This window comes from Heterobasidion irregulare (assembly GCF_000320585.1).
Source record: "Heterobasidion irregulare TC 32-1 unplaced genomic scaffold scaffold_01, whole genome shotgun sequence".
Lineage (NCBI taxonomy): Eukaryota > Fungi > Basidiomycota > Agaricomycetes > Russulales > Bondarzewiaceae > Heterobasidion > Heterobasidion irregulare.
This window is the reverse complement of record NW_009258197.1, coordinates 1214836-1239491: the sequence shown is the minus strand read 5'-3', so window position 1 is coordinate 1239491 and position 24656 is coordinate 1214836. Positions and strand designations below refer to the sequence as shown.

The 24656-nt window shown below is 51.7% G+C and overlaps 10 protein-coding genes across 10 annotated transcripts; 7 read left to right on the top strand and 3 right to left on the bottom strand.

The window, feature by feature from the left end:
- Positions 1-800: 800 nt before the first annotated feature.
- On the top strand, positions 801-2434 carry HETIRDRAFT_58849 (mitochondrial carrier protein). The gene is made up of 8 exons (XM_009542094.1): positions 801-910; positions 989-1017; positions 1078-1146; positions 1198-1348; positions 1401-1721; positions 1776-1954; positions 2003-2138; positions 2188-2434. The coding sequence occupies exons 1-8, from the start codon at positions 865-867 to the stop codon at positions 2196-2198; spliced, it is 942 nt and encodes a 313-aa protein (XP_009540389.1). The 5' UTR covers positions 801-864; the 3' UTR covers positions 2199-2434.
- Positions 2435-2580: 146 nt separating this feature from the next.
- On the top strand, positions 2581-5283 carry HETIRDRAFT_456722 (uncharacterized protein; the record flags this gene model as incomplete). Its single annotated transcript, XM_009542555.1, has 10 exons — positions 2581-2987; positions 3062-3172; positions 3223-3426; positions 3492-3652; positions 3714-3896; positions 3946-4019; positions 4082-4223; positions 4276-4762; positions 4815-5010; positions 5063-5283. 10 exons carry the CDS (start codon positions 2581-2583, stop codon positions 5204-5206), a joined length of 2109 nt encoding a protein of 702 aa, XP_009540850.1. The 3' UTR covers positions 5207-5283.
- A 243-nt stretch (positions 5284-5526) lies between these two features.
- Positions 5527-8818, bottom strand: HETIRDRAFT_377513 (uncharacterized protein; the record flags this gene model as incomplete). The annotated part of the gene is made up of 11 exons (XM_009542554.1): positions 5527-6464; positions 6572-6687; positions 6746-7225; positions 7301-7386; positions 7446-7658; positions 7716-7761; positions 7820-7916; positions 8047-8137; positions 8193-8224; positions 8271-8286; positions 8365-8818. 11 exons carry the CDS (start codon positions 8816-8818, stop codon positions 5747-5749), a joined length of 2349 nt encoding a protein of 782 aa, XP_009540849.1. The 3' UTR covers positions 5527-5746.
- A 222-nt stretch (positions 8819-9040) lies between these two features.
- Positions 9041-9607, top strand: HETIRDRAFT_306753 (uncharacterized protein; the record flags this gene model as incomplete). The annotated part of the gene is made up of 2 exons (XM_009542553.1): positions 9041-9209; positions 9264-9607. 2 exons carry the CDS (start codon positions 9041-9043, stop codon positions 9605-9607), a joined length of 513 nt encoding a protein of 170 aa, XP_009540848.1.
- A 783-nt stretch (positions 9608-10390) lies between these two features.
- Positions 10391-11667, top strand: HETIRDRAFT_437612 (uncharacterized protein; the record flags this gene model as incomplete). Its single annotated transcript, XM_009543416.1, has 8 exons — positions 10391-10699; positions 10756-10863; positions 10927-11007; positions 11071-11085; positions 11141-11220; positions 11277-11347; positions 11413-11527; positions 11592-11667. Coding segments are annotated over exons 1-8 (834 nt in total), but the record flags the coding sequence as incomplete, so codon positions are not given.
- A 1350-nt stretch (positions 11668-13017) lies between these two features.
- On the bottom strand, positions 13018-14390 carry HETIRDRAFT_306512 (uncharacterized protein; the record flags this gene model as incomplete). Its single annotated transcript, XM_009542552.1, has 6 exons — positions 13018-13145; positions 13203-13275; positions 13335-13533; positions 13598-13800; positions 13851-14283; positions 14344-14390. The coding sequence occupies 6 exons, from the start codon at positions 14388-14390 to the stop codon at positions 13018-13020; spliced, it is 1083 nt and encodes a 360-aa protein (XP_009540847.1).
- A 381-nt stretch (positions 14391-14771) lies between these two features.
- On the bottom strand, positions 14772-18784 carry HETIRDRAFT_442968 (uncharacterized protein; the record flags this gene model as incomplete). The annotated part of the gene is made up of 18 exons (XM_009542551.1): positions 18624-18784; positions 18452-18569; positions 18009-18398; positions 17513-17953; positions 16939-17461; positions 16809-16884; positions 16420-16658; positions 16295-16332; positions 16137-16236; positions 16004-16071; positions 15892-15950; positions 15749-15824; positions 15558-15692; positions 15399-15506; positions 15252-15341; positions 15114-15203; positions 15028-15058; positions 14772-14970 (listed from the first exon to the last, which is right to left on the bottom strand). Coding segments are annotated over exons 1-18 (2883 nt in total), but the record flags the coding sequence as incomplete, so codon positions are not given.
- A 151-nt stretch (positions 18785-18935) lies between these two features.
- HETIRDRAFT_41610 (uncharacterized protein) lies at positions 18936-19972 on the top strand (the record flags this gene model as incomplete). The annotated part of the gene is made up of 4 exons (XM_009542046.1): positions 18936-19212; positions 19274-19454; positions 19512-19686; positions 19736-19972. The coding sequence occupies 4 exons, from the start codon at positions 18936-18938 to the stop codon at positions 19970-19972; spliced, it is 870 nt and encodes a 289-aa protein (XP_009540341.1).
- Positions 19973-20197: 225 nt separating this feature from the next.
- On the top strand, positions 20198-21956 carry HETIRDRAFT_377501 (uncharacterized protein). Its single transcript, XM_009542550.1, has 5 exons — positions 20198-20562; positions 20616-20879; positions 20932-21123; positions 21183-21306; positions 21376-21956. The coding sequence occupies exons 1-5, from the start codon at positions 20280-20282 to the stop codon at positions 21518-21520; spliced, it is 1008 nt and encodes a 335-aa protein (XP_009540845.1). The 5' UTR covers positions 20198-20279; the 3' UTR covers positions 21521-21956.
- A 693-nt stretch (positions 21957-22649) lies between these two features.
- HETIRDRAFT_237867 (uncharacterized protein) lies at positions 22650-24517 on the top strand (the record flags this gene model as incomplete). The annotated part of the gene is made up of 15 exons (XM_009542549.1): positions 22650-22687; positions 22746-22834; positions 22962-22998; positions 23055-23076; positions 23130-23153; positions 23206-23241; positions 23294-23387; positions 23438-23534; positions 23589-23754; positions 23809-23868; positions 23927-23939; positions 23996-24009; positions 24064-24120; positions 24173-24264; positions 24316-24517. Coding segments are annotated over 15 exons (1041 nt in total), but the record flags the coding sequence as incomplete, so codon positions are not given.
- Between the last annotated feature and the right edge of the window lie 139 nt (positions 24518-24656).

Here is a 24656-nt window from a genome sequence, read left to right as displayed (position 1 = left end):
CTGGTGGGAAGCGCTGTGATGGCATTTGACAAGTGTACATCGGCTCCCCTTGTGCGGACGTTCACTGAAGTCAAAATATCGAGTGCAGATCTGGAGGGCAAGGTCGAAATCCGAGAGATAAGCTGCAAATCAACCGATATGTCGTCAACATATTTCTGTCATAGACATTGTTTTACTTTTTCGATAAAAGGCCTGCCCGACAGAGAAGCCGCAGTCGTATCTCGAAGCTGGGTACTGTGCAAGACGCCTCCGATTTGGACCAGTGGACAAGGCTCGTGATCCGTAGGTTCCTGCTTGTGATTAGAGGGAACTCCCTACAGAGCACGTCATGTTCGGAAATGGACGCAATACCGGAAGCTTCGTTTCGATTGGCCGACGCACACCTTGCAAGTGAGTCAAACAACTCACGTACCCGGTATTTTCTACGTAGTGGTTGTTTAGCCGGGGAAGGTGCTCTCGCGGCGCTCACCTATGGTGTGCATCGTGTGCTGCCTAAGAGACAAAATTTCTGATTGACTAGCTGAGATGATTTGTTCTGATTTGTTTAAAGTGGGGAATGTGGGACCACAAAGGAAGATATGGTACGCTCTAGGAAATCGATGCTGCCCACAGTTCGATGAGCGAGGATGTAGTACCCCACGGGACACTGCCAATCTGGAATGCGGAGGGGCGGAGGGGCTGTATTACGATTTAGGTAATGTCGGGCCGGAGCCAATCACGGAGTGGCCGGAAGCGGAGTTAGGGAGAATTCGGAATTATCCGAGAGCTTTATGACACCCGAAACTTTTTTCTGCCTTTCTGCATCTTGCCCATCACCCACCACCACTCACTTTCTCCTTCCCTTTCCTTCCTCCGCTCCAAAAAATGGCCGATGAAGTAAAGAGGGTCAAGTCCCCTAAGGATTTCGCTGGTGTGTTTTGTTCTCTGTTCATTCGGCCAGCGCGTCTTGTTTGTGGTTGAACGCGCTCTGACCTGGCACTCGTCTCAGTCGATTTCCTGATGGGAGGTGTCTCCGCTGTAAGTCAATTTGTTTCACGCGTGTTTCATCCCTCTGACGGCGTGTTGGGTGTCTTTCAGGCTGTTGCGAAGACGTCTGCCGCTCCCATTGAGCGAATCAAGCTTTTGGTCCAAAACCAGGATGAGATGGTGCGTGTTGTGTTTAGTTGGCACTTCAAGCCATTCTAACACCTCGCGCAGATCAAACAAGGTCGTCTCTCTCACCCTTACAAGGGCGTTGCCGACTGCTTCTCTCGCACCTACAAGGATGAGGGGCTCCTCTCTCTCTGGCGTGGTAACACCGCCAACGTCATCCGTTACTTCCCAACGCAGGCGTTGAACTTTGCCTTCAGTACGTGTCGCGTGACTGATCGGTTATTTTAAACTACTGACGTCAAGATCAGAGGATTACTTCAAGTCCCTCTTCGGCTTCAAGAAGTCTGAGGGTTACTGGAAATGGTTCGCTGGCAACGTTGCCTCCGGTGGTGCTGCTGGTGCATCGTCCTTGCTCTTCGTCTATTCCCTCGACTACGCTCGTACCCGTCTCGCTAACGATGCCAAGTCCGCAAAGGGTGGAGGAGCTCGTCAATTCAACGGTCTAGTTGATGTCTACAAGAAGACCCTCGCGTCTGATGGTATTGCTGGTCTCTACCGTGGATTTGTCCCCTCGGTTGTTGGCATCATCGTTTACCGTGGTCTCTACTTCGGTGTCTACGATTCGCTTAGTACGTTCTAAGATCGCTTCACTCTCTGTATACGCGCTGACGGTAATATCGCAGAGCCTGTCGTTCTTGTCGGTTCGCTCGAGGGTTCCTTCTTCGCCTCCTTCTTGCTCGGTTGGGGTGTTACTATCGGTGCTGGTCTTGCTTCCTACCCTCTTGACACTATCCGTCGTCGCATGATGATGACCTCCGGCGGTGGCGTCCACTACAAGTCTATGTTCGATGCTGGTTCGCAGGTATGTATCTCGCCTCGCTAACGCGAACTGTACTTACATCCCTTACAGATCGTCGCCAAGGAGGGTACCAAGTCGCTCTTCAAGGGTGCTGGTGCTAACATCCTCCGTGGTGTTGCTGGTGCTGGTGTGTTGTCGCTCTACGATAAGCTCCAGCAGGTCATGTTCGGCAAGGTCTACTCCGGTGGTATGTACTGAGCATTATTTGAACTACTTTGTGTCTGATTGTCCTCTAGGATCTGGCTAAATGCCTCTGGCTGATAGACGGTCGTGATGCATGGGACGCGTGGGGTTGCATTGATTCCGCATGTTCATTTCCTGGTTTACGACATCTTTCAATAGACTCTTTGATTATATCTCTTACTATTATCATCTTGCCTCTATTCCGAGCTGGGGTGAATAGTCCTTCATTGCAAAGTTGCAGTACATATGAAATGCAATCTGGTTCATGGGCAATCCGCATGTGAACCTGATTCTATGGCGAATGAGGTGATGGGCTAGACCCGAAGGTCTTCGCAAGCATCCTGTGAGGTCAGCCAAGGGCCAGGTTTTATTTTGCCAGTGCATCCAGCCGCTTCACAAATAACACAAGAATCTGAGTTGATCCTGTTGACAACGAACGGTCATTCATGCCGTTCTGGCGGAGCGGATGGTTACTCTCCCAGATTCAACCCAGGGCGACGACGATATCTCCCTTCTCCAAGGCGGTCAGACATAATTCACACAAAGCCCTTTCGATAACCCTTCGACCATACCAAGAAACTTGTCTCGAGGCCTGTCTCGAGACACTGAGATCCGGCGTCTCGCGCATCGGTGTCTCCTTGCCCACCGGTTCAGGCAAAACTGCCGTCTTCATCTCCCTGCTTTCTCGAATCTTGCCTTCAGATGAACGCCCCGAGGCGACGCGTGCGCTCGTAATCGTGAACAGCATCGAGCTTGCGCAGCAGGCTGCGGCACAGGCTGAGAGGTTACATCCGGACTGGAAGGTGGAAATTGAGCAGGGCGTGAAACATAAGGCCTCAGGGCTTGCTGATGTGTGAGTTGTATTCTTCTACCACCATCGCAGCTAGCATCTCATACGTTGGGGGCACATACTTTGACGCTGTGAAGGACCATCGCGACCTATCAGACACTCCTCCAACCTCTTCGACTGGCAAAGTTCAGCCCAAAGTATCTCAAGGCAGTCGTAGTGGACGAAGCCCATCATGCCGCTGCGCCGTCGTGAGTGAGTCCAGCGGGTTCTCTGTCCTCTGTGCCTTACTTTGTCCCAGATATCGACGCATTTTGGCGTATTTCGATCCAACCATCCCCAGCCCAGAAGTTCTCTCAACAACCCCTTCCGAGGCCGTTCCCGGGACAATCCCGATCATCGGGTTCTCCGCGACTTTTAGTAGGCATGATGGCCTCGCGCTTGGTTCCGTGTTCAAACGTATTGTCTATCACCGTGACTTCCTCGAGATGATCAAGGAGCAGTGGTACGTGTCCATGCCCGTTTCGTTGCGCGGTCCAGCTGGAGTGTTGATCAGAAAATGTGTCGCAGGCTTTGTAATGTACGTTTTACCACGGTGCGAGCGAATATCAATCTCAAGGCCGTCACCGTCAGCTCTCGAACGGGTGATTTCAACCCTACGAGTCTGGCGCAAGTCATCAACACGGACACCGTGAACAGGCTCGTGGTTCAGTCGTGGCTGGACAGAGCAGGTAGCTATCTTTCAGCGAGACGACGTTGAGCATATGAACTGAATGCTCTTCGCGCTCTTAGCGCCGGAGCGTAAATCAACCCTCGTGTTTTGCGTCAATTTGGCTCATGTTGGCCAGTTGACGCAGGCCTTTCGCTCGGCCGGGATCGATGCGCGATACGTCCATTCTGGTACACCCATGGCAGAGCGAGGGGCTTTGATAGAAGGGTTCAAAGCTGGAGTTTACCCAGTACTTCTCAACTGTGGTACGCATCTACGTCCTGTCCAAGTCGCACTTTGTTCACAGTCCACCAGCGATACTCACCGAAGGTACGGACATCCCAAATATCGACTGCGTGATCGTCGCTCGACCTACACGCTCGCGAAATGTATTTGCGCAAATGGTACATTCTATCACTGCTCTACAAGGCGCCCTTCTTATTTTGCACAGATCGGCCGTGGCATGCGTCTTTCACCTGCTACCGAAAAAGTCGATTGTCATATTATCGACTTTGTGGATATCACAACCCGCATCCCTGGTGTCGTTTGCACGCCAACCCTATTTGGTCTGGATCCCTCTGAGGTTGTTGACAGTAAGGTATTCCCAGCCGCGATGTCGTCCATAACTCAATCTTATGTGCATAGACATGACCACAGACGATTTGGAGAAGCGCGCGGATGCGCAAATAGCATTAGATGGGACGCAGCTCTCTATGGACACTGCGGACGACATTCCAGATCCTACGACCGTCACCTATATCGACTTCGAGAACCCTTTTTCTTTGGTCAACGAAGCGTCGGGGGTCCCACCACACGTCGCCCAATTGAGCAGAAATTCGTGGGTCGGCTGTGGCGACGACATATACGTCCTCGAATGCCTTGGCAAGGGACACGTCCGAATTGAACCAGTTGATGTCACCGACGAGGACGATTTTATCACAAACCCAGACTTAAAGCGCTACTTCCGGGCACACTTTTCTCCGGTGATGTTCTTCGGCGCGACCAAACATACCAAGGCGCCCTTTTTCCGCATGAGCAAGGAGATTATGAAGGCTGAGTCTCTCGACATCGCCATCCGAGGATGTGACACGTATATCGCAAACCAGATCTTAAGGGGTCAGGCGGCTCTGGGGTGCGTGTTCTCACTGCGATGTAGGCATTCGTCATAACCCGTAGGTATTCAGAGTTCTGCGCTCTGCACGCTGGCGAATGCAGCCCGCTTCAGAATATCAAAAGGCGGTGATCAGCAAGCGATGGCGTGTACGTACGTCGGTTCCTGACGATGCGGATGACAGAGGGAGAGAGGCTCTGGATAAGTTGAACCGAATGACGAAAGGGGAGGCTGCAAATATCATCACGCGCTTGAAGCACGGTGCTCAGGTACGTCGACGCATTCCGGCGTTTGGCACAGGTTCTGACGATGGAAACGCAGTCCCGCTACGCGCAGAAGATTAAGAATGCTCAGAAGGCTGAACGAGTAGCGACCAAGGAACGCATGCGGCTGGCTCGGGAGCACGTCCGAGTTGGGCCGTTACCCCAGCATCCAACGTCTGCAGACACTGGATTCACAATGTGACAGCCTTGTAATATGACTTTTCTTCTATAGCAAACTGTAATCTAATGTCTTTATAATGCACGACCTGCATTCTCATCTGTGTCCACCGGATATGCCAGCTCGTCAAGTCGAGGTTAAGGATGGTGGTTGATCAATTTTATTTTTTAAGTCTGACTGATTTTGTTTTTCAACACGGGCAGTGTTTTATTAGTAGAACAGACGACCACCTGAGGCTGCCATGTCATACTCGCGCGGAATGTGGGAGTTCGAACGTTTGCGGCCAAGGGCGTTTGAGACGACAATGAGTATAAGCGGCCGTGTAAACCAACCACTGATCGCAAGAAACCTGACAATGTGTTTCTGAACCCTTGAGCGGCATGAGCCCGTGCCAGAATTGGCTGCGCATCTCATATATATCCGCGGCAGAGAATACATGCAGGTACGAAGGTGAAAAAAGCCCTATTAAGGCATCGTGCAGAAACCCCCATCACTGCTGAAGAATATAAGCAGCGAGACGAGGCGACTAACCTTCTGCGTTTGTATCTGTAACGAAAAGCGCTGCTATAGTTCCACATCGAGCGTAGAGAGTGCTGGAGAGACAGCAAGAGGACTCTGAAGAGTTCTTATCGCAGCTCTTTGTGCTCTATCGATTGCCATGTCCACAGTCTGTGGGTCTTCGAACACATATTGGTTCTCGGCAATGGCCGCTAGAATGGCGCCAACTAGACTGTCACCGGCGCCCGTGACATTCAAGACCGCCTTTTTGGGTAAAGTGAGAGCGGGAAAATGCTTAAAGACGACGATCTCCGTTGCTCCATGCGCAACAATGTATCGACGGCGAGGGTTGCTGCGTTCGAGCATGAAGAGAGATCCGCCGGTTGCGGGAATGCGCATCGCGAGAATGACGCCGAGGGGGCCACACTTAATGATGAGGTGCTGGAAGAATGGCAAAAGATTGGTAGCCATCTGAGCAATACCCTGGTCGACGAGGAAGGCCAATGTCCCCTTGCTAGAGTCTTCATCGCTGGCACTGCAGCGCGAGAGCTGTTCAAGTGACAAGCGGAACTCTGTTCCTAGGGACAGCCCGTCGAGGGCTGCCCACCACTTAGGATGGCTCGTTAGCTCGTGCGGCTCGTTAGATGCGCCATTATAAAGGGCACTGAGCTCGAGCAGGTTCGGGGAAACAAATGTGATGGGAGCCAGAGCCGAGTTCGAGGTCTGTAAGGAGGCAGCAATTGCAGGCAGAATGGTCGTTGATTTGATCACCGAGGTAGGCTCACTGTAGACAAGTCAAGCTATCATGTAAGTCTCGTGAAGAATTTTGACGACTAACAAGAAAGCTAAAGGCAGCGTGAACAAACGAAGGAGGGGATAAACATCTTCAACCCACTTTTTACGCCATTGGCATTGGCGTATATGACGATGGACTTGAGCACATCAGACGATACATTTGCGTCGATAGCAATAAGTGATGGTTTATGCTTCTGGATGTACTCCAGGACCTGCGTGGAACAGAAGGAGATCAATCTCAGCTGTTCCCTTCGATTTGTAGGCACTCACTTTTTCAGGCTTCAACGAGCTGATAATGTCCATATCAGCGACGCCCCCGACCAAGTTTCCACCACTGTCTAGGACCATGTTGCATACCGCGGACCTGCTCGATTCGAAGTGCACCAAGCCATCAGTGCGCATACCCATTCGGCCCATCTCGTCGACGAGTAAACGGCCAAATGAGTCGCCGCCTACAGCTGAGATGAGAATCGTTGTGGAGGAAGAGCTTGTGGATTGCAACATCAGAATACGATGAGCCGCTTCTGCCATGTTTCGCCCTACTCCACCCAAGGATACGGAAACGCTGCCAGGAGTCGTAGAATGTAGACCACCGCCTTGGTCGGAGATGGATGCCTGTGAAGTGATATCTACGGCGGCGGATCCAACCACGAGCAGCTTCGCAGCCGGCTTCTCTTCTGTGGGAGATGGTGATGGCGCTTGCTCACTAGGCGCTGAGGTTTTCACAAGCAATGGCGGAACAAGATAATTCTGAAATACGAACCATGATTCGGCACGAATATGGCAAAAATACAACAGCTATCAGGTCCTCACATTCGATCCAACTTCTTGCGGCTGATCCGCTGCCAACTTTGCATAAGCGACTGCAATTTGGCCTCCTACTAGGGCCGTATTCTCAATCAGAGCAACGTCTGCCACAGCAGAGAAAAAGGCATGAGTTGTGAAAACCAGAATCAAAATTTACACTTACTGCTAGCCAAGGATTTGCCCTGTGTGAGCTCTCCGACGCGCTTCAAAAGCCAGGGCGTGACCTCCTTCCCGCGCTTTGATACCCCATTTTCTTCAGACTCTCTGACAGCTTGTTCCACGGCCTGCTGTATCCGCTCCCCGACGGCTTCGTATGTCTCGGGGATGGGTACACCAAAGAGAACGCCGTTACTCATACCGAGCTTCCATTGTGCGTCTATATGGAAGCTCTCGGATCAAGATGCTCCCCAACTTTACACAAGGGGACACGCACATAGGACATCGGCGGCAATCTGTGGACTGTCCACTCTCCATGGACTCTATGCGAAGCAGCACCAGATGAGGCACAGGATACGGTACATGCAGTTTTGTGCTCACCTTAAAGCCGCTCCGAGTGCTGTAGAACGCGGGGAAGTCATCTGTCTTCCCATATGTGAATACAGGGACACCAAGAGTTTCCTGGATGTCATTATAACTACTCAGAATCAATGGCTGTTTATGAGCTTCATGAGGAACTTGCTAAGTATTCCAAGGTCCTGCGCGTGTCAAAATGTTGTTAAAAATTCACACGCGCTGCTGGCATATGTGTAAGAGTTCAGGCCGACCTTCCAATATCCAGTATAGACTTGACGCCGGCAGATACCAATCCAACAGGGCAACGCGCGAGCTCTTGCAGGTCCGCCGACACGTCCAAAGCTTTAAAGCCAAGATAAGTACGAGCGCCTTTCAAGAACAAAAGAAACTCAGTCACAATTTTCTCCGCCTCGATGCACGCCTCCCAGGCTATTCGGAATGAACGCATGCGCGAGACGTCAGGTGACGGAGAAACATCGAAAATGCGTTGTCTTACCCTCCTGTCGCAAAGACCTTCGCCACAGATGATTAAGTTCCCCGACTGACATGGCGCTATCAGAAGTAACGACATGCCTTTATTCCTGCCAAGGCGGCAAATATCAGGGTGGTACTGCAGGTGGTGCCTCCATCCTTCTTGAGAGCAATCGCTGCAGCAAGATCCCGACGCGACAGCTTCACAGAGGAAGGATTTGTCTTGATATCAGCCAAGTACTCCAGCTGCACAGGCTCAAGCCCTATCTTGACGCGTCCACCAATGACGCCAATAGTAGCAGGGATGGCGCCGGTCGAGCGCACATTGCGTTCTACAGACTTGGCTGTCTCGAGATTGACAGGATATGGCATTCCATGGGTGATGATCGTCGTCTCAAGCGCGACGACGGGCTTGTTGGTGGCAAGAGCGTCTGCGACTTCGGGATGAATGTCGATGAACGCGCCGCGGTCCAGCGCGCGCGTCAAGCTCGCCGGATACGCACTCCTCAGCCTCGAGAACGTCGAGAAACCACGGACTGATGCGCGCAACATGGTGCGCAAATCGTCGAACTCGTGAACTCGGGCAAATCTTGAATAACGCCAGGTCTAAACAAAGACTCGACGGGAAATGCCAGGCGGGGACCACGAGCGTGAGAAACGCAAAGTATCTAGAGCTTTCCTTCGTCCCTCTTGCGAGAGCGTGACATAGCCTGATGGTCGGCCTGTAGCGCGCTGGACACTGTTTGCTTCGACATCGGCTTATTATCTAGCAGGATGTCCAACACCCATTCTGCATCTATAGAAGCCCGTCTTGAGACGCCAGGGAGCACATGTGTTTTAACGTACGAGCGCCTGAACACCGAGGCTATCATCGGGTCTGTAGGAGACGATGCGTCGGGCGCGACTGCGGTCTTCATTGGCACGACACGTAATTCTTTCAAAGGTTTGTTGAGCGGCCCTTTGCGTCATCCGAGTCTTATCCAATGTTTTGTTGCAGGGAAGGTGGTCACCAAGCTTGAATATCAGGCGTACAGCAAGCTCGCGGTCCGAACAATGTTGGACATCATCAACCAAGCTCGACTGTCCACAACCCACTCGTCCCATCATCCCACGTCTGAAAGTGTGCAATCCTTGATCCATTGTGTCATCTACCATCGGTTGGGTACTGTACCAGTCGGCGAGCCTTCCATCGTCATTGCGGTGTCCTCACCTCACCGGCGGGAAGCATTCGCCGCCTGCGAACAGATACTCGAGGGCGTCAAGGCCAGAGCTCAGATTTGGAAGAGGGAGTTCTACGAGGGAGAAAGCTCAGAAGAGGCGGAATGGAAGACAAACGTCTAGCTATCGATCATATACCTGTGACAGTACCAGTAAGTCTGACTCATTCTAGTAAGAAAGAAACACCGCATAATCAATAATACAAGTCTTCATCCTGAGCACAGTGGTGGCAAAGCAGATCTGATATTGGAGTGTGTATTTTTGGACTCTTCAAAGTTCCATGCGGTATATACACGCGGTTCACCACTGCTCTGGTTTCGACATCAACAGGGCGCTGATTTCTTGCCTTTGCAGTGGCTATGTCCTCATCTAGGTTCCTTGAGTTCGTGTGTTGCTCGCCGTGCTGCCCTTATCGTCCACCATCGTCGCCTTCGAGCAACATGGTCCCCAGCCACGATCGTCCAAAAATTCCTTTACGTCGTCATCAGCATTATAAGTGACCCTATTTGAGTCGTGCAGGTGCTCGACCCTCTCTTTGTGACTCCGCTGACTTCCTCCGCGCCTGTACGGCAGTAACGATGCATGTGGGTCGAGATAAGATCTTGTGATATGACATTATTGTCTGCTTCTCGGGCTGGTCGACTGTCTGTTCCAGCGTCTAAGCTTGTCTAAGGCAGTATCGATTTCTGTTCCATAAGCCCCTCGACATGCATCCAAAGAACGGTTGGCGGCAGTAGCTCCGTGTCTCATGTCATGTGGGTACTATTGCCTGCGTGCTGCATCTTCCTGTAACGAGTTACGTGTGCTCATCACGCTTCCCGCCAGGGCACCGCGACCAACCATAATATATGGGTTCCGCGTGAGTATAAAACCTGGTATACAGTGATCGCTAGCTCGCCGTCTCGTCCGCCATACCAAGCCGCCGCCATGCATTTTCCCGCCTGGTTAACAGTGTTGCTCCCCATTATCCCTGGTGCACTAGCTGTGTCCCCTGTACAGCGTCTTCGAAGCACCCGGCCTCACGTCTTCGCCGATAGCCACGAGAGAAGGAACGCTATCGAGAGGCGGAACACAGACTTCTTTACGCCCAAGTTCTCCAACCCCAAGGCAGCGACATTCCATGTCAACTCTTCTGCCCTGCCTCTAGTCACCTTTCCCTTGCAAGATTCTTGGGCTGGTCGTTTGCCCATCACTAACAATACTAAAGAAGAACGCGTATGCCCTTTGTCTGTGTCTCGTTGTGACATCCTTAACATCCTGTGGAATCACAGCAACTGTTCTTCTGGTACTGGCCATCAGACCAGAGCACGGAAAGTGACATCCTCACCATTTGGCTCAACGGCGGTCCAGGATGCAGCTCCTTGGGAGGCTTTTTGCAGGTAAGAGATTCGAAGGGTTGCGCACCAGCAAGCCTGATCGTCGTAACTGAAATGATCTTTCAGGAAAATGGGCCAATCTCATTCCAGCCCGGCATGACGGCTCCGCAAGCCAACCCTTATGCTTGGACCTCCGCGTCCGATGTTGTAAGTCGCCTACAGCTTGTTGATCATGCCTGAATCTCATCAGACATGGTATCGTTGGATTAGGTCTGGATTGAACAGGTTGGCACATTTTATATATATTGTCGCATCAAAGGTGTTCTGAGAAAGCCCACAGCCTGTTGGCACGGGTTTCACCACTGGGACGCCCGATATCCACAACGAGTCTGAGCTTTCAGACGAGTTCTATGGATTTTTGTACGTCGTACAATATCTCCCAGGCCTTGCTTATTCTGATTGTCTTAATTCAACAGACAACAGTTTTATACCGTCTTCCCTGAACTCGCAGCGAAGAAGCTCTTCATTACAGGAGAGAGCTATGCTGGTGTGTACATTTTGACTAGACCAAGGTCAACCACAGCACGAGCCGAACTAACGATGTCCAAAAAGGCTTTTACATTCCCTACATTGCCACCCGTATCGTCGACGCCAGCAAGGCGGAGAAAGCGGCCCTTCCGCTCAACTTGCAGGGCTTACTCATCAATGATGGTGTCTACAGCAGCTTGTCAGTGCTATTTCGAACACGCTGTCACCTGTCACCTCCTCTTAATTTTGCTTTCGATCAACAGCATCGTAGGCGAGGAAGCGCCCACTGCCAACTTCAGCACCCAGTTCCAGTCCGTCCTCGGTTTCTCTGACTCGCAGATCGCATCGTTCCAGAAGATCTCGAAGTCGTGCGGGTATGAGACCCTGCTCAGCGAGATCAAGTACCCTCCCAGTGGCAAGATTCCTCTTCCCAATGGGAACAAAGATACCGTCTCTGACGCGTGCGATCTCTTCGACAAATTTTACGACGAAGGCAGGTTCCATCACGAGACTGTGCGCCCAGAAACATTGATGAAATTATGTTGGGAATTCACAGCGACCGACATCAACCCTTGCTTCAACATCTGTATGTATGCTTCATGACTGAATTATCCAAAAGCTGACCGTCTTGCCATAGACCGCATCACAGATACGTGCCCTACCCCAGACGATCCCATGCCCGGATACTACTCGGTAATTTATCTCTCGGCTTCGCTCTTTCAGCTCATTAAGACTGCGAAATAGCGCTCGGATGTCCAGACGGCTCTGCATGTTCCTGGCTTTGGAACCTGGGCTGATTGCTCGAGTATCGTAAGTATAATTGCCAATCACGGTCTTTGTACCTCGTGCTCCCCTGATACTGATTCTTTCGGGGCCGCACATCAGAACGTTTTCGTGAACGGCGATGACAACTCCGCGTATACCGAGACCCTCTTCCCCCATCTCCTGTCCACGCTCCCGCGCGGCGTGACTCTCTGGCATGGGCTTATCGACGCCATCCTCTTCAACATCGGCGATCGCTTGACCATCCAGAACATGACATGGGGTGGTCTTCAGGTAGAGTCGCGCCTGATATTATTACGAATCTGGGACTTAACGCGATCGCAACTTAGGGCTTCCAAGCACCACCGACCACTCCCCTTGTCGTAGGTGGCACCCAGAAAGGAATCTTCCATAGCGAGAGGTGCGTCTTTATGAGTCGTTCGCAAGACTGCGACTGATCGTCGAACCTCTCGCCTCTAGAAACCTGACTTACATCGAGGTTGACAACGCGGGCCGTGAGTCACTCTTCAGAAATGCTTTCGTCTTACCAACACTGATCACGTTCGAATATCCGTTGAACAGACATGATCGAGACCGACCAGCCCCAGACTGCGCTGCATGTCTTCCAGTCCATCCTCGGACAGACGAGTCTCTGATCTGCGGCGCATCATGCGGAGAAGTGAGAAACCCATCACGACCTTTGGAGGGTATGTAAGATCGTGGAGTTGCATTGCTGAATGCCATGTATTGTACGCGAACAAATACATCTTCGTCCCAGCGCGGAAACCCTGAACCTACACGATCGGTCCTAATGATGTGCCAGAATACGGTTGTAGCGGTATGAGTGATAGTAATATGGAAGATAGCCACCATATGCTGCTCGTGTGCGCATCAGAAAGTGATATTTGAGAAAGAGAAGAGCACAAGTTAGTCGACTTTCCACTCCTTCGTGATCGCGTCGTCTTCCGCGCTGACAAGTAGCTCGATGCTCCATATGAAGAGCGTGAAGAAGATGTTCATCCATCGCCACCAAACTTGTGAGGAATGGTCGAGCACTGCCGGTCGGTCGGAGTGAGTACTGAAGTCATAGTCAAACCACAAGATGAGCTCACAAAGTAGGTGGGTGTATACTGTGACCAGAATCGACTGTCGGTAGGTCAGCAAAATCTTCGTTAACCGAGAAGTCTGCAGAACATTCATTAGATCGCTCAGTGAAAGTCACTGCGTTCAACGCATAGACGCACCGGTCGACCGTCCCAGCCATCATCCACGCCATACTCCGTTTCCCAGCTGTCTGCGCCAATGGTCGGCAGGATCCGCGCGGCACATAGCAGAATCGCGACGCGATAGATGAGCGCGATGAGCACCGGCTTTGGCAAGGTGTTCATGATGAAATTGACCAAGGTCTGCAAGTGAGGCACGATGTTGCCCACAAGAGGCACACTACGCCGAAAACGCGAAACATGAATCACCAAAAATATCGTCTGCGAGATGACTGAAGGCGTACTATGTCGACCCGAGGTCAGTGAACGATTGCTGGTCAAAGCCACAAAGCCAGATGTTGTAGGCAATGAAGAGGGCCAGGCCCGAAGACTCGATGACGTTCGTGCGCCGCAACACAAACCCGATGAATGTAAGGAAGAGAAAGGCGGTCAGTGCCACTCCAAGGAGCGTAGACGACAACGGGGACAGCGCAGCGGCGGGATAAGCCTTAGACAAAGTCAGAATCTACGCCAACAGATTTCAGGGGATGTGCGCACCACGACAATCCACCATGCGGACACGACATACGCGGCAGCGGCAGCAATAAGCAGGCCGAACTGATACGCCTCGCCCTCCCCAACGAGCTCCCTCCCCACCTGACCCAGCTTCTGCGAGACAAGCAGGCTTGACATGGCCTCGAATATGATGAAGAGCGGGCTCGAGTACGTGAGAATGGTCCCCCACCATGACGCCAAGTTCAAGAGCAGCGGGTGCACAGACTCCGAGAAGATATTGAAGCAGACGAGCAAGAGGAATGGCTGGATGGGGAGCTGCATAACGGGGAGCACGGGAGAGCCCCAAAGGAGCTGGAGCGTCCCATGGATAAGAGACTGGAGGAAGATGAGGAGGGACAAGAGCAAAAATGCGGATTTGGAGAGCGTGGAGAGGGTCAGCGGGAGGAAAATGAGGACTTGAAGAAAATTAGAGAGTCTTCAAGGGATTCAGCAGAGATATCAGATTGCAGGAATGAACGGCGAGATTGTCACTGACTTTGCGGTGCTGGTTAGTGCACTCCATAGGAACCACGGACCCTGCATCAGTTCTACTTGCGACTGTGCATACAAGTTCTTTAGAATGAACACGTCGGCAGAGGTCAGAAGGCCAGTTACCTCTATACTTATACAGAATGCCTCTGCCGTGGCACAGAGCACGCGCAAGGCATGGCAATTTCTGAGAGTGTCGAACAAAGACAACCAACTTCAGCAGCCAATTACGCGACTACCAATATACATCGCGTGCGCCCGCCGCCCACTGTGCACCCATCCGCAAAATACTGACAGCCTATCAAAACATATTACTTGGATTCTGATCCTCTATGACTATGTAACAATGACATGCAATACCAGAATGATAACAATGCAGAAAACGATGGTACATGAAAACAGAAAAACGAGAGCGAAGATGAAGTGATCAATTACGGCGGGCTCGGAGGGGTCTGCAATTCGACAGGTCGATGTGAGTTGAGGAGACCCTTGGCAGCGGCGAGGTGGGTGCCGCGAGATTGTGATGCGGGATCCGAAGGAGGCACATAGAACTTGTCGATGATGGGTATTTGGAGAACGTTCATCTTGGGCGTGATCACGATCATGTAGTTCGTCTTGATCTCCATCCAGTCAGCTGGTAACGACGAATTAGCATCCCATGCAAGGGCTTGGTAGATAGCTGCACGCTTACCTTTCTCGAACGTAAGAGGTTCGCTTGCAACCTGTAGCAAACATCGCGTGAGGACGAGATCTATTGTATCAAGCACTTATTCTTACCATGATGATATTCTCCCGCTTGTCCAGTTTTGACATCTTATAGTGTCCACCTTCCTTGTACTCACTAAATGCGGTACCGGACGAGAACCACTATACTTGACGGTCAGACGATATAACTCAGAAATAGAAGCTGCCTACCAAAGACGCAGCCTCGTCATAACGAGATGACACGTAGCGGGTAGCTACAACGCTATCACCGTCTGTCACACAGAAGTTCATCAGACTAGGCTGGTGGCGTGATGCTTGGGTCAGATAATATGCAGTGAGAACATGCATGATACGAACCTCTGTGATGCCAGCTTCCTCGGCAAACTGATTGAGGGATGCGATAGTATCCAGCATAGCCTGGCGGAGTGTTTGATGCGTGAATGTATCTGCATCTGCGTTTGGGAGCTGAATAGATTTCTGAGTCTCGTTCAATCAATACGATGTCGAAGCCCCAACCTTGGACAAGAAGAGCGCAAACGACCATTCAGAGTCGGTGTTCCCGTTTACAACATTGAAGATCTCGTCTGGCAACTCGGCCTGCAGTCGTCGCTTGATCCTAGGGAACTGCTCAATGCTGCCATTGTGCATAAACTAAGCAAGCATATAGTTTTCAGAACTCTGCCATTCAATAAATAAGATGGGCATACCATGATCTTTCCGTAGATGAACGGATGGCAGTTATCCAGGGAAAGAGATCCGGCGGTGGTAGCACGGACATGGGCACTGTGGAACCGACAGAAATCTGATCGATCAGCAAACGTGCAAAGTAGCAAAAAAAGGGCGGACGCACAAGACCAAGGGCGACTTGATCTTCTCCGCCAACCGCGTGAGATTGATGTTGTTCCATGCCTAGGCCAGACAAGTTTGTTAACGAAGGCAAAACCTCAAGGCCGCCGGCTTACCGGAGTCACAGAGGTGAAAATGCATGGCTGCTTTCCTAGGTCCTCTTCGTACACAGAGTCGTACCAGCCTGACGGAGCTCGGTTTAGCAAGCCGCGTGCACGAGGATCTCAAAGGCCGCCACGCCACACGCACCGACGCCAAACCCGTCACCATTAATAGGTCTTCGCTGATCGACCCTCAACCTTGAGTCAAAGGCCTGGTTGATGATGGAATGGCACGGCCTGGTGAGAAGCTGCAGCGCACATGTCAGAAGTCGTGATTCAAGGCAAAGCGGATGAATAAGGATTCACATGCGAGAGTTGCACAGGAGAAGAGCCCTTATAGATGACTAGGCGGCACATGGGTAAGGAGATGCGAAGGATGGGAAGTCAACGTGTGCGCTGGAAGGAAGATGGGGTAGGCGAAGATGATGAACGATGCGAGTCATGGCGGGACAGCTTTCTGTAGCCTGCTTGCATCCAACTTGCACCACCATCGCTCAATCCTGCGTGCCCGGCATCTTCCGATTTATCCTCATGGGGGAAACTCGTGCAATAAAAGGAAAGAAATCCTGGTGCCGCGGGATTCCACGTTTGTCCACGACGCTTCTCCGTTCGGAACACGTCCGTCCATCCCGTCATTGTGCTTACGCTTTTCTCGTTTCTCTCCTCGTCGCTACATGTACATCTTTCTGCTGAAAGGAGGTTGCGCTCGGACGGCCGTGGTATGTACACTCTTCGAAGCACTGCCTATTCGAGTACAGTGGTCATAAAAGCTACACAATACAGAAACCTAAGGACCTTCACTTCTTGTGCTCGCGATTACAAAAACTCCTTGGGGCGAGTGGTAGGATCGCCACCAGTCTCATCATACACCAACCCAGCAACGCGGAACGCCAGCTCTGCTCGACAAAGTCAGCTCTACACTCTTCCAGATTTGGAGTAAGGAAACATACCATCAGCCTGAGACCTGATGGTAGCCTCCGCGTAGACCCGAACGACGTCCTCGGTTCCACTGGGCCGGACAAAGGACCGTCCACCACCGTACCTCTTCACAAGGTCATCGATCTTTCCTTGCAAACCCTTCGGGCTGACGAGCCGTCGCTCAGCGTCCTCCGTCTGGAACGCGTGCCTGTTCGCCACGACGACCTTGACAAGTCGGTTAGGCAGGTCAACGTACAACGAGTCCCACTCGATGCCAGAGTATGACTTATGCGCAAGCACGGTCTCGACCAGGAGGAGATCCGAGAGCGCGTCCCCGACGGTTTGGTTGATCAGATTCGTAAGGTCTACAAGGTAGTTCAGGGCGCGCGACTGCGCAGGAGTCGACGGTTCATGGGTAGCCAGTTTTTCGAGCGTCTCGTGCGAGAAGAGCACAGTTCCGTGTCCGTTGGCTTCGAAGTAGACACCGACGGCGAAATGCTCCGCAGCATGATGAAGGTGCTTCACCCCAGTCGACACACAACGCACAGGAAGACGCTGCAAAGGAGCCAATCAATGACAACTATGATGATTCGTAGACCGACGTACCTCGCTGAGATATTTTGTCGAGCTGCCGTTGGCATACGCGGTCTGTACGACGCCCATCCTGATCTCGTTCTCGAGCCCAGCCGTCTTGACGAGCTCGACGATGAACGCCGCTACCAAAGCAGCGATTTTGTCGCCATCCAGCATATGAAACTGTCCGCGATCGTCCAAATAGTAGTAAATCAGACGATCGGCATCCCCATCGAAACTACATGCCCTCTGTCCGGGCTTCAGATGCGATATGAGGGAAGGGGGTAATCTCTGCGTTGTCTTCACGTAGTCCGCGCCGCAGGCGTTGTTCAACGCGCCAGGAGTAGTCGTGGCGGTGTTGAAGGGTATGAGTTTGAGGCTGTTGTCGAGGTATCCAATCATTTTGTTCACAGCATCTGTGCCCACGCCATTGGCGCAATCCACAACGAGAGGCGGCGAGACAGGTTTTCCGGCCTGTATAAGAGGGCGATTTGTATCGGTGTGCCAATCGACGTGTACGAATACTTACGACAAGCTTCTTGAAGGCACCGGACAGTTTCTTAAAATAGCCTTCTTCCGTATCCTCTCCATATGCATTCTTCGTTCTTTTGGTGTTGGTAGCACGGACGAGGTAGTGAAGGATCGGCGTCGTGGTGACACCCGCGTCCCGACTTTCAGCGCCGATAGCTTTAAATCCATCTTCAAGAGCAGATATCAACGCGGGGCCAGATGGTCTGGTGTCGCGACCGTAGACAACCCTGGCAGGTTTTGAGAGATCGATCTTGGCTGTCTTCACGAGAGTCTCGAGTGCTTTGATGAAGTCTTCGGTGGTGGCGGCATTTGCGAGTGTTGTAGCATGCGCCTCCCATGAGGCTTCGAGCATTTCTCCACGAGGATCAACTAGTTTGACGCCATTGTCCTATCGTGCGAGTGAGTGCGTGTTCTTTCAGAGTATGTTGGGATGCACTGCACCGGTTCTGGGTTGTGGGATGCGGTCACCATCACCCCGATGGTCTTTCCATCTAGCCTTTTACTCCTGAGAGCGGCGAGAATACCTACCCGGAATAGAACAGAATCAAGCACGATTCCTCTACAGCAATCAGTGAGCACTGTACAATCTCAGACCCTCACGCGTGGTACATACAATGTTCTGAAACCTGCCGTTCCATACTGATACCGAATATGACTCGGCCTTGGGTGGAGATTGGCCAGCTGCGTTATTCCATCGATGGGGAGTACTCCAGGCATGACGGGAGGGAGGGAAAAAAGACAAAAGATTACTGCTTGGGTGGATGTGCGCGATATATAAATCCAAGCTGAAGTACTGCCGTACACAGCGACTAGTGCGGCAAAGACGTGACATCATGGCCTATATACGCACCACGTGATATGTCCCTAGCTTGAGCGGCACTGCAGCTGTCCTCGATGAGCTGTACCTTGTGCACCGCACCTATCCATGCCAGCCAAATCGCCAGCGCAGATTTTTCTGGAGAAGGCCGACAAGAAGGCCAACGCGTCGTCAGGATGGTTCTCCTCGTCCACAACCAAATGGGAGGAGGCCGGCGATCTCTATCAGCAGGCTGCTAATTCATTCAAGCTCGACAAACTATTCAAGGAGGCGGGCGACGCGTTCGCAAGAGAGGCAGAATGCAGGGAGAGATGCAAGGAGACGAATGATGCTGCCAATGCCTGGTGGAATGCCGCGAAGGCTTATAAGAGAGGGTTCCCTGATTGTAAGGGCTTAGGACTCTGCTCTTACGTGCGGGGGAGTTGATCGCCGCGTGTAACGCACAGTGGCCATCCAGGCATTAACACAGACCATAACGCACTTTACCCAAGGCGGGCGTTTCCGCCAGGCAGCAGATCGCGAGAAGGAGATTGCGCAGATATACTTGCAGGAGCAGCATGACCTCCAGCGAGCCTGCGAAAGCTTCGAGCGCGCTGGAGATTGGTATGCCCAGGAGGATGCTATAGCGTTTGTTTTATTTTCCCTCTCCTCTTGCACACTCAATTATTTACATAATGACTGCAGGACCGCCAACGCGTGCTTCAAGGACGCTGCAGATCTGCACGCCGACCTAGAGCAATATCCTGCTGCTATTGCTCGCTACGAGCAAGTCGCCGACCATTCGCTCGGCTCGGCTCTGACCAAGTACAGCGTCAAGGAGTACTGGCTGAGGGCTCTCTTATGCTCCCTCGCCATGCAGGTATGGTGCTTGAACACCTCGCCCGTACCGTTCTCAACTCTGTTGATAGGATCCCGTCACAGCGAGGCGTAGCTTGACTCGTTACAGCTCCCTCGATACCACCTTCTCCACAACACGCGAAGCCAAGTTTGCAAGCGCGCTGATGGAAGCCTTTGAGTCGGGGGATCAGGAAGCGTTTACTGGAGCAGTTGTCGAGTTTGATCAGGTCACGAAGCTGGATAACTGGAAGACGGGGATCCTTTTGAAGATCAAGAGAGGCATCCAGGACGAGCCCGGTCTCACCTAAGTAATGAGTTTTGCCGATCCCTGTGACCTTGTCATACATTGTACAACAACCGGGACTGTACTGCTATAGAGAGTATGGCTCTGCTCAGTGGAGAAATACAGACGAGAATGAATTCGCGTATGGCAGCCGTCCGGATTGAGAATACACGTAGCTGCGCAAAAATAGACGTGGGCCTGATCCAAGAACCAGTTCTCGGCGCGACCCGCCACGTCCGCAGAATGTTCACCACCACTGTTCGCTCTAAGGCTCGCACCCTCCATTTCCCTCTCCCCCCTCCACTCCTTAGGATACTTCTCCGACATTCTTGATGTCCTGGCTGGCATCCCTGATACTGCGTATTATCCATGTTTTTTATTCCCTCGTCATCGCCGTGTCCAGCATGGCCAACGGACTCCGACGCGTCCCGCTACCACTTACCGCTGCTCGGGGTAAAATACCACGGCACCTCGCTCTCGTCCTAGTATACTCGGAAATGACAGACTCTGAAGATAGTGAAAGCTTGGAAGATGCGCTAATCCAAAACGTCGAGAGGGCTGCTGGTTGGTGTCAGGCTTGCGGAATATCTCGACTGACTGTCTATGATCGTCAGGGTATGTTGAACTTCGTTGTGTGGCAGTATGGTCTTTGAACTGTTCCACCATAGGCCTTCTGGTACGACATCAAAAGGTGATAGAGCAGCGTCTCAACCCCGGAGTCCCGGACATAGAGGAGGACCCTCCCTTCAACATCCCTTATCCCCTTACACCGCCTCTCTCTGACGATTCGGATGACTCGAACACCTTTCCGTTGGGCGGCGTCTCAAGCGAGCATTTGAACGTCGCCACCATTCATCCTACAGGCCGCAGTCACGAGAAACAGAGGCGACTAAGCCAGTACCAGTCAAGTTTGAGGCGCCGGCGGAGTGTTCGTGAGTCAGCCTTCTATGCTCTATGCTGTCCATCAATTTACCTTTTGCTCAGGTGGCGAAGGCGCGCCCACGACCAAACCTGTGACTCTCCATCTTGTTTCGCGCGCGTCGGGAAAGCCGGCCATAACATCTGTCGCGAACTCTCTCTTGCACAGCGCTGCCCGACGGGTCGTCGGCAAGCCAGAGTTCGCCCATCGAGAGCCGTTTGAGCTGTCTGTAGAAGACCTTCAATGTAGTCTAGAAGGTGAAACGCATCACGCTGTCAAAGCACCGCAAACTGATGATGGCGAATCTTTTGTAAAGGAGAGCACGGCTTTGCTCCACCGGATCTCATGATTGTACACCATGTAACAACTCCAAGGCTTAGAAGGACACCCTTGGAGCTGTATGGTTTCCCTCCATGGCAGATCCGGCTGACAGAAATACAGTGCGTACTATACCATTTTTTGCCCATGGCTAGTTTCATCCTGGTGCTAACCCTCCGCTGTTTCATCAGTCATGACGGATACGTCGGTCTCCGAAGCTGGTTGAAGCCTTGGAAGGGCCGTTGGCGCTCGCCACCTTGTATACTCTTGGACGAAGCGGAGTTCTGCCAAGCTTTGGATGGGTTTTCTGGCGCGGAAATGCGGCTTGGCAGGTAGGGACGAGGCCTTTGTGTGTAGGTTCATGTATTCGACGACGGCTCATCATCTTGACGCCCATTCCTTACCTTTGGAGATCGGTGTGCATGACTCGACACGAGTGAAATACAGAGTACGACGCTGGTGCGAGTCAGAGCAGTTACCAGAGCTGACATCCAAGGCGACGACGTCGTCTCATCCTACTGTCGGGTTAGATGGCGTAGCAAATATACTCGCCCCTATATTTGCCCCCTCGTTTCTCCGGAGATCTAGCCATCACTTGTCGGGGATCCCATCTGCCATCTGCTCATGATATAGTCAGGGCCCCGCCCTGAGCGCTTCGTCATGGGAAGAGGTTATTGAAGCCTGCCAATATATGTGGGGTGTCTATAGTGCTAGTGTTGAATTTGGAGAGTATTGAAAGCGCGCTGAATTGCACGCCGGGTGGAGAAGGTTCGCGGCCGCAAGGGCAGACCGGACATCCGAAGCCTAGTCATCGATCAGCGCTCGGCGGCGGTGTGTCTGCTGCAAGTGGAAGCAGAGCTCTGTAGTCCTGTCCAGTGTCATGGGCGCGCTTAGCGCCTCTAAAACACCATCATGCCTCTATTCTCAGAAGATCAACTAAACCAATCTAATAACCGTTAGCGACCGCATTCTGTTATAAATACGATGTTTGATATCGAGATGCCCTACCTCAAAGTTCCCCAGGTCAGAGCCCCACTGCTCAGAGTAATAAATGCCTCCGTCACCGTCTCCCACGCCCTCCGGTTCAACGCGCGAGCCCTCCCACTCTTCTACCGCGCCCACACTCGCTCTACCTGCTCATGTTGTTCTCCTGGACGAGAACAATAAGGGACATAGCACGACCTCCTCACATAGGTCGTCGCCAAGACAAGGAAACAGATCCCTCACCGACCCAGATCCGACACACTTGAGAATTAAGAAGAGGATCGTTCTCTGCTGCGATGGGTGTGTTTCATCAAATTCATTCATATCAGTCCTAGAGGCTTATAACCACAGGACATGGCAGGATGGTATTTCAGTGAAAGAGCGAGGGAAGTATACGAACGTTCTGGTCAGTCTCCCTACTACTAGCCTGCGTGCGCCTCCATGCCTACCTACTGACATTACAAAAAATTGGGTACCCCAGAGGCTTGCCAGAGCTATCAATCACGTCGACGCACGTTTGTAAGGGTCTTATTGCATCTCGTCGATTTTAGACGCTAAGCTCACAAGACACAAATAGTTCACCTCCCATGCCTCAGATCGTTTTCTATCAATCAGGTGTAGGAACGGAATCAAATGCGTATGCCGCTATACTTGATGGTTCGTTCAGTCCGCTGCACAGATTTGCGATACTTACTCGATCGTAATAAGGTGCGACTGGTGCAACACTGGGTACGTTTGTTGTGTTCGAGGGCTTATATGTTTAAGGAAATTAATTTGCTCTAAACGTCGTAAGGGGATAAGGTTCAAGAGGCATATGCTTTCATTGCCCAGTAAGTAGAACCATTGCTAGTTTTGCATTTGAAGGAAGGCTGATGCCCTGCAATAGTAATTATGAACCAGGGGACGAGGTATGGGAATGAGCGATATCTATCTTTATCAATTGCTGAAACCTTCCTGCTAGATCTTCCTGTTCGGCTTCTCTAGGGTACGATAACTAGCTTCATCTCTGAACTTATTCGTTCATCATTTATCTGCAGGGCGCATACACCGCACGTATGATCGCGGAAGTCATCGTAAGTGTAATGTAGTCGCCATTCAGAAGTCGCTGACACGATATCTGCTTAGGGACACATCGGTGTTCTCGATCGTACTGAGATGGATCACTTTGCAGAGATCTACATAGATTTCCAGAAACGTGGCAAGGCTGACAATCAGGCTGGTTAGCACATATTTGTGTTTATGATGCAGCAGATGTTGAATATGTAACAGAACGGAAAGCGTTAGACAAGATGCTTGCCCCATGGACAGGCCATAACTCTCCTGGAAAAAAGAGGGCTGACTATGACGACGATTCGTTCTCGATAAAGTGCGTTCCCCGCGTCTGTCGCCCAGAATGGGGGAAGATCTAATAGTGATGTAGATGTGTTGGCGTGTTCGATACGGTCGGATCTCTAGGTCTTCCGGAGGAGCTCACGCTCAAATCTAAGAAATTCAAGACCCTGTTCGGATTCCCGGATTCTAATCTAGGGGTGCACGTGGAGAGGGCGTATCAGGCTTTGGCGCTGAACGAGACAAGGGCTGACTTCGTATGCTTTTTGTCCTTCGTGTTTTGTACGGTACTCACCTAAGGCTTCTTGAAGAATTGCAACAAGTTCCATCAGAAAGAGGAAGGGAGGAAGAAGCACCAAATATTGAAGCAAGTACGTCCACCTCTTTGCAATCAATCGTCAAAGAACCGAACTTAACCACGCTCTGTAGTGTTGGTTTGCCGGTGCGTTATCATCTTCTCCAAGACGAGAACCGCCAAGCTGATAGTTGGACACACAGGCTCTCATTCTGATGTGAGTTTGAGTTTGTCTGTGTAGTCAGTGTGAAGTAGTTGACAAGGCTTTCAGATCGGCGGTGGATTTGAAGAGCATGACCTGTCTGATTTAACGCTGTATTGGATGGCTGTAAGTCAATATTGCTTCAAATCTTTTGATTCCCTGACCGGGCGCTGAGTAGGCCCAAGTCGGCGACATATTGTCCTTGGACATCAAATACCTCACCTCTATCATTCGTCCAAACGCACCTTGGGGTAAGCAAGAGCCTCACGAGTAAATTCGATCATTCTCTTCTCTTGTCAACATCTAACATCGCGACTACAGCTCGGTCAAAGGTGTCTTTGTGCTTGCAGATAAGATTCAGCGGCAGTTCCCAAAGTCTTTCAATCCCGTCACCCAGGAAACTATTCACCCTTCTGTCCTCAAACAAGACAAGATCTGTCCCACTTTGAAGGACGCATTAGATGAGCATCCTGAGCTTCTTGCGGACCTGATGCCGCTTGAGAAGGAGTTGAAGGTGGACTGGCCTTTTGTCTCCGATGCCTCTGGTGGGAGTGTGCCCAACATGCGCGGCAACAAGACTGCTCAGGTCAAGGCAACGCGGCACAAATCGTTAATGATTAGGACGCGAGACGTCATCACGCGACGGTCCCTGAGCGAGTCTG